Source organism: Ornithorhynchus anatinus, chromosome 3, assembly GCF_004115215.2.
Source record: "Ornithorhynchus anatinus isolate Pmale09 chromosome 3, mOrnAna1.pri.v4, whole genome shotgun sequence".
Classification (NCBI taxonomy): domain Eukaryota; kingdom Metazoa; phylum Chordata; class Mammalia; order Monotremata; family Ornithorhynchidae; genus Ornithorhynchus; species Ornithorhynchus anatinus.
In genome coordinates this window covers 22,590,573-22,597,750 of record NC_041730.1, presented here as the reverse complement: position 1 = coordinate 22,597,750, position 7,178 = coordinate 22,590,573, and the positions used below count along the sequence as shown (strand labels likewise).

Genomic DNA, 7,178 nt, shown 5'->3' with positions numbered 1-7,178 from the left:
GGAGGTCTCTGGGGGCGGCCTCGGGGGGATGGGGTCGGGGGACGGGTCTCGGGGGAGGGGAACGGTCTGAGGGCCGTCTGGGAGGGGCCTGGGGACGGAATAGGGGGCCTGGGGCAGTCTGGGGGGCCTGGGGGCGGTCCCCGGGGGCCTGGGGGTGTCTGGGGATGGTCTCCGGGGCCCGGGGATGGTCTCGAGGGTCTGGAGATGGTGTGGGAGCGGTTCTCCGGGGGTCTGGGGATGGTCTGGGGCGGAGGGGTCTGGGGATGGTCTTCGGAGCCCGGGGATGGTGTCCGGGCCTGGGGGTGGTCTCGAGGGTCAGGGGATGGTGGGGGAGCGGTTCTCGGGGGTCTGGGGTCGGGGGGAGTCTGGGGATGTTGTGGGGGCGGTCTCGGAGGGATGGGGGTCGGGCGGGCGGGTCTCGGGGAGATGGGGATGGTCTGAGGGCCGTCTGGGGATGGTCTGGGGTCGGGTCTGGGGATGGGGTCGGAGGTCGGGTCTGTGGGGAGCGGCTCCGGGTGAGCCCGTGCCCCCTCCACGCCCCCTCCCGCAGACGGGCTGCCGCTGCCGCTGGCATCCCCGGCGGTGCCCCCGGCGGTGCCCCCGGCGGCCCGGTGCCCCGGGCGGGCGTTGGGGGCGGCCCTGGAGGCCCGGGTGCGGGCGGCCGAGGAGGAGAACCGGCGGCTGCGGGAGGCGCTGGCCCAACGCGGGGACCCGGGCCCGCCCCACCACCAGCCCCCGCCCCCGGGGGAAGGCCACGACCACCCCTGCGCCCGGCAGGCCCAGGCCCTCAAGTGCCAGGTGAGGGGGAGGTTGGGCCCGAAGGGAAGCCCCCTCGACCCTCCCCGGACCCCCAGCCCCAACCCCGGGTGGCCCCCGGGACCCCCGGGGGGAGGGAGGGGCCGGCCGAGGTCCGGCGGACCCAGGCCGCCCCGCCGTCGACGCCCCCAGCTCCTGCACGTGGCCATCGTCTGCGCCGGACACAACTCGAGCCGAGACGCGGTCACCCTGGTCAAGTCCATCCTCTTTCACAGGTACCCGCCCGTCCCTCCTCGTCTGGCCCCGGGGCCCCACTCGGGGCGTTCATCCGAGCGTAGCGGTTGAGCGCCTAAGTGTGTGCGGAGCGCCGTACTGAGCGCCGGGAAAGTGCGATTCGGCGACGGATAGGGACGATCCCTGCTCGACGACGGGCTCTCCCGCTCCTTCCGATCCGTATCCCCCAACTTCGCCTTCCCCGGCACTTGGGCCTCACTCGCCCCGGCCGAGTGGGTCACCTCGGGGAACCCTCTGGGATTGGGGGGTGTCCGGTTTGTCCTCACCCCCGCGCCCGGTGGTCCTCGCCCTTCCAGAAAGAACCCGCTGCACTTCCACCTGGTGACCGACGCCGTGGCCCGGCTCATCCTGGAGACGCTCTTCCGGTCCTGGATGGTGCCCTCCGTCCTGGTCAGCTTCTACGACGCCGATGAGCTCAAGGCAGGCAGCGGTCCTTCCCTGGTCCTCCCCCTCGTCTCCTGCCCCGACCCTGATCCTCACCCTCTCGGGTCCCCCAGTCCTGCCCCCAACCCCCCATGGAGGGGGCTGCTGCCCGGGGCCGCCCCAGGGGACTCTGGGTGGGCAGAACGCGTGGAACTTTTGGGAAAAGGAGTGTGGAGGCCCCCCGCTGAAGGCGGGGGGACCCACGTGAGCTCCCTCTGCAGCCTGAGGTGGCCTGGATCCCCAACAAGCATTACTCGGGCATCTATGGGCTCCTGAAGCTGACGCTGCCCCGGGCGCTGCCCCCCGACCTGCCCCGCGTCATCGTCCTGGACACCGACATCACCTTCGCCTCCGACATCGCTGACCTCTGGGCCGTGTTTTCCCGCTTCTCAGGTATTGTGGGGGAGGAGTCCCCCCCCAGGTGCTGCCTGCCCTCAACCTGGTCACCCCCGGCTCGCCTCTGGCATCCCTCCCACGGCCCCGGCCGGGGAGCGCCCCGGGTCCCAGAGCCGAGGCCCGACCCCCGAACCCCAACCCGGCTCTCCTCTTCCATCCCCGCCCAGACAAACAGGTGATCGGGCTGGTGGAGAACCAGAGCGACTGGTACTTGGGCAATCTCTGGAAAAATCACCGTCCCTGGCCGGCTCTGGGCCGGGGCTTCAACACAGGTGGGGATCCCGATGCCGGGCCGGGGCCGGGCCTCTCCAGGACTGCCTCCTCAGGCCCGGGGGTGGGGGACGGGGAGGGTGAATCTTGGGGACGTCTTGCCCATCTTCCGTCCGGGCCGGGAGTCGGACGGAGGGATGGTCCGGGGTGGTCATCCGCCCCCACCCACCGGACACGCGCTCCCGCAGGGGTGATCCTGCTGCGGCTGGACCGGCTGCGACAGGCCGGCTGGGAGCAGATGTGGCGGCTGACGGCCGAGAGGGAGCTACTCACCATGCTGGCCACCTCCCTGGCCGACCAGGTCTGCGGCTCCAGGGGGTCGTGGGGCCCTGGGAGGGGGAAAGGAGGGAGAGGATTGAGGGAGCCGGTGTAGGGGGCAGGGCAGAGGCCCCGGGAGGCCCCACTCTCACCCCCGGGGTGGGCGCTCTGACGGAGCGTGAGGGATGATGGGCCCGCCGCCCCCCCAGCCCCGCCTGGGGATTCCTTCCCCCGTGTCAGCCCCCGCTCCCGCCCCTCCAGGACATCTTCAATGCGGTGATCAAGCAGCACCCGTGGCTGGTGCACCCGCTGCCCTGCTCCTGGAACGTGCAGCTCTCGGACCACACCCGCTCCGAGCAGTGCTACTCCGAGGTGTCGGACCTCAAGGTCGGGGCCCCCTCCCGGGACCCGGGGGCGGGGGCCCCGGGGGGGGGGGACACGACCCGTTGGCGGGATCACGCCGCCGACTCCCCGCCCTCCCGACCCTCCCAGGTCATCCACTGGAACTCGCCCAAGAAGCTGCGGGTGAAGAACAAGCACGTGGAATTCTTCCGCAACTTGTACCTGACCTTCCTCGAGTACGACGGCAACTTGTTGCGCGGAGAGCTCTTCGGCTGCTCCGGCTCTCCCCGCGTGGACGCTACCCCGGGGGGCCCGGGGAGCGCCCCGCCCCCGCTCCCCGCCGACGGCGGCCGAGGGGGGGCCCTCTCCCCTCCCCTCCGGGCCGAGCGGTCGCAGGTGAGCCCCGCGCCCCGCCCCGCCGTCTCCTCCGGCCTCGGCGACGGATGCGGGGGCCGGGGTTCCCCCCTCCTTGACCCTCTTCCCTCTCGCCTCCCCTCCCGCCGCGGTCCGCCGCCCGGCGCAGTCGCAGCGGGCCCTGGACGAGCTGGACGAGGACGACGTCTGCTACGAGTTCCGACGCCAGCGGCTCACCGTGCACCGTGTGCACCTCACCTTCCTGCCCCACGAGCCCCCGGCGCCCCGGCCCCATGACGTCACCCTGGTGGCCCAGCTCTCCACGGACCGGTATCCCGGGGGCCAGGGTGGGGAGGCCGGGCGGGCGGGGAGAGGGCGGCGCCCCGGCCCGCCGTGGACGCACCTGTCTCGGGCTTGACGCCGTCCGGGTCTCCCGCCGCGACCGTCCAGGCTGCAGATGCTGGAGGCGCTGTGCCGCCACTGGCCGGGACCCATGAGCCTGGCGCTCTACCTGTCCGACGCTGAGGCCCAGCGGTTCCTGCGCTTCGCCCAGGCCTCGGAGGTCCTGGCCGCCCGGCGGGACGTAGCCTACCACGTGGTCTACCGGGAAGGCCCGCTCTACCCCGTCAACCTCCTGCGCAACGTGGCCCTGGCCCAGGCCCGGACTCCTTACGTCTTCCTCAGCGACATCGACTTCCTGCCCGCCTACTCCCTCTACGACTACCTCAGGTGGCGGTCGGGCCCGGGGCCGGGCCGAGGGGGGAGAGGGCGGGTCCCGGGTAGGAGGAAGCGGAGACGGGCCCCTCCCAGCCCCTTTCACTCGCCCCTCGGCTGTCCCCATCCACGTCCTCCTCCCTCCACCCTCCGGGGTCGCCCAGAGCAAACCTCTGCTCCCCTTTTCTCCCCCCGGCCCCTACCCCGTCGGCTCCTCGGCGTCCTCCCGCCCCTTCCCCAGGGCCTCCATCGAGCAGCTGGACCTGGCCACGCGGAAGGCCGCTCTGGTGGTGCCGGCGTTCGAGACCCTACGCTACCGACTGAGCTTCCCCGCCTCGAAAGCTGAGCTGCTAACCCTGCTGGACGCTGGCTCCCTCTACACCTTCAGGTGGGGTCTCGGGAGAGACGCTCCCCGACTTGCGCCCCCCCGGCAGGGAATCCCTCTCCGTTAATAATAATGCCGGCATTTGTTAAGCGCTTACTATGTGCCGAGCACCGTTCTAAGCGCCGGGGTCGATACGAGGTGATCGAGTGGTCCCACGCGGGGCTCACAGTCTTAATCCCCATTTTACAGATGAGGGAACGGAGGCACGGAGAAGTGACTTGCCCAGGGTCAGTGGCGGAGCCGGGATGAGAACCCAGGCCCGTGCTCTTTCCGCTAAGTCACGCTGCTCCTCTCTTGCTCTCTTAGACTTTCCAAGCGCGTAGAACAGTGCTCTGCACCCAGTAAGCGCTCAATAAATGCAATTGAATGAACGAATGGATGAATGCGTGGCAGCCCTGGTGCAGGCCTCACTCTCCCACGTTCAGCTCCCTTCCTGCCGTTCCCGCGGCACCCTCTCTGAGTACGTGGGAGGGTCCGGCTCCGGGAGGACCCCTTCCATCTGGGCGAGGGGCGCTCAGAACCTAGCGGGGAGGTGGCTCCGGTCACGGCCCACGACGGCTACGCTACGTGCGCGTCCGTCTCCGGCTCTCCCCGGCAGGTATCACGTGTGGCCGCGGGGCCACGCCCCCACGGACTACGCCCGCTGGCGGGAGGCCCCGGCCCCGTACCGCGTGGCGTGGGCCGCCGACTACGAGCCTTATGTGGTGGTGAGGAGGGACTGCCCCCGCTACGATCCACGCTTCGTGGGCTTCGGCTGGAACAAGGTGGCTCAAATCGTGGAGCTGGATGCCCAGGTGAGCGGGGCGGGGGGGGGGGCCGACCCAGGTTGGCGGCTTCCCCCGAGGTCTCCCCTCCCTTCCTCCGTCCGGGGCCGGGTCTCCTTGGGAGCGTGTGGCCCCGGGCACGGCTCGGGCCCACCCCGAGGCCCCGCGGGCGCTTGCTCGGTCTCCCCGGGGTGCCTTTCGGACAGTCCTCTCCCTGCCCGCGCTCCCCGCCCCCGCCCCCGCCGTCACGCTCGCCTCTCCCGCAGGAGTACGAGTTTCTGGTGCTGCCCGAGGCCTTTATGATCCACCTGCCGCACGCCCCGAGCCTGGACATCTCCAAGTTCCGGTCGAGCCCCACCTACCGCCGCTGCCTCCGGGCCCTGAAGGACGAGTTCCACCAGGACCTGTCCCGCCGCTACGGCGCTGCCGCCCTCAAGTATCTGACGGCCGAGCGGCGGCTCTGAGCGCCCTGCCTCCCCTCCGCCGTCCGGGGAATCCTCCGGCGTCCCCCCCGCCCTCCCAGCCCCGCGGGGTCCTGGAGACATCTCGGCCGCGAGAGGGAAGCCCGGGAGTTTGACCGGACCCCTCCCCCCGACCCCAGAGGGCTCGGGGGTCACGGCCCCCCGTCCACAGCCGAAGACTGCGTTGGTCTGGAAGCGGGGAGGACCTGCGCCGCGGACGGCGGGACGGGTCGGCGGCCCCGCGGGCCCCGGGGCCTCTATTTAAATTATTTAAGGTGATTCGAGTCGCCGTAAGATGTACATGATCGTGCTGAGGCTCTGTGTGCCTGGAGCCCGGGCTGAGGCTGGACGGAGGGCGGCGGTCCGGGTTCTGCCTCCTTGTCACTCTCTGGTCCCCGGGCCCCCCTCCATCTCCTTCCATCCCCTTGCCCCTGCGTTGCACCGGATCTTTTGTAATTAAAGCTTTTCTATTCTTTTCACGCTCCCTCTGCCCCAGGTGGCTTGTTGCGGGCTCTGGGGGGTAGGGTGGTGGGCAGCAGGGCCTGGGGGGGGGCAGGCCCTCCCGGCCTCGTGGACGGACGGGGAGAGGGGTCACCGGCAGCCCGGGCCTGAGCCTCGGGCAGCCGGAGATTCCGAGCCCCCGGGGCCAGCGGCGGGGCAGACAGCTGCGACCAGAGGCCCGCTCCAGGGTCGAGGAAGCACCCGTGGCCAGAGACGAGGTCCGTCTGCCGGCCGAAGACTCGTGACCCAACCTGTAGCTCACCCCGCCAAGCCCGGCGGGAGCAGGCGGGCTTGGCTTTCGGCCAAGGAGACGAGGGGTGCCCGCCGCCTCCTCTAATAGAGGTCCCGCCCCTCCCACCACACAGCGAGGCCGACACCAAACTTTACTTTGTTTTATTTAGTAAAATGTTAAAATAAATAAATACAAATCGATCAGCTGCTCTGTATTCTCCCCTTTTCCCCACCCCGCCCTCCCCGCCCCAAATTTTAACCTGCTAAAACCTAAACACAGTTCTACCAAGACCGAAACCACAAGGGACTGGAAGTTACAGAGAGGGGGGCGGAGGGATCGGCTACTCACTACCACCGGGCTCAAAGAAAAAAGAGAGATATTTAAAAACAGAGATCTCCCCTCCCCCTCAACCCCTCGCCCCTGCAGCCACCCTGCTGGGGCCCGGGCCTGTATCTGACTGGCTCGCCTTGAGCTCACGGTGGAAGATGAGACGGGTGGCAGTCAGGGGGTCGACGACCAAAAGGCGGCACCAATGAACGGGGCTCAAGAAGTGGAGAAACACACCGGCACGGCAGGAGCTTGCAAGGCGGGGAAGGAAGGCTGGAAAAAGGGGCTGCGGTGGTCACCGGCTGGACGTGGCAGACACTGGGGTGGGGTGTGGAGGGAGGTGAAGCATCTATGAGTGGCCTGGGAAATGCCAAGGCGGTGACTATGCCGTCAGTTCGAGCCGGATTTTCAAAAGACGCTCACGTCCCCGCCGCAGAGCCCTAGTTAAGTGAGACCTTCCCCTCCAGACCCCCGGCTCACTGACCGGTGAGCAGAGGCGTGAACAGGACACGGAGTTCCTTTCCAGCTCCCTCGGGACTGGGGAGACTGGAGGTCCCCCCGCCCCCCACCTCCACCTGGAACCGCGGCCAGTAGCGAGAGCCGCCGGCTCGGGGGAACCGATGGGGGTGGGTTCACATTTCAGACTTTCGTTTCCTTCTATTCTATGGAGCAGAACAGCTGCGGAGAGGTGCCGTGGGGTT

The 7,178-nt window shown here is 69.5% G+C and overlaps 1 protein-coding gene across 1 annotated transcript; it reads left to right on the top strand.

Moving 5' to 3' along the window:
* Positions 1 to 204: 204 nt before the first annotated feature.
* On the top strand, positions 205 to 5,901 carry LARGE2 (LARGE xylosyl- and glucuronyltransferase 2). Its single transcript, XM_039911307.1, has 14 exons — positions 205 to 229; positions 521 to 798; positions 949 to 1,031; positions 1,347 to 1,470; positions 1,695 to 1,866; positions 2,037 to 2,141; positions 2,328 to 2,440; positions 2,659 to 2,784; positions 2,890 to 3,025; positions 3,228 to 3,423; positions 3,544 to 3,822; positions 4,049 to 4,195; positions 4,791 to 4,986; positions 5,223 to 5,901. Exons 1-14 carry the CDS (start codon positions 205 to 207, stop codon positions 5,418 to 5,420), a joined length of 2,178 nt encoding a protein of 725 aa, XP_039767241.1. The 3' UTR covers positions 5,421 to 5,901.
* The last annotated feature ends 1,277 nt before the right edge of the window (positions 5,902 to 7,178 follow it).

Bases quoted from the DNA above. Each gene is read 5' to 3' on its own strand.
- LARGE2 (XM_039911307.1), top strand. From the start codon at position 205: ATGGTGTGGGAGCGGTTCTCCGGGG. The intron at 1,867-2,036 runs GTATTGTGGGGG...ATCCCCGCCCAG, and splicing joins CGTGTTTTCCCGCTTCTCAG to ACAAACAGGTGATCGGGCTG. The intron at 3,424-3,543 runs GTATCCCGGGGG...GCGACCGTCCAG, and splicing joins GCCCAGCTCTCCACGGACCG to GCTGCAGATGCTGGAGGCGC.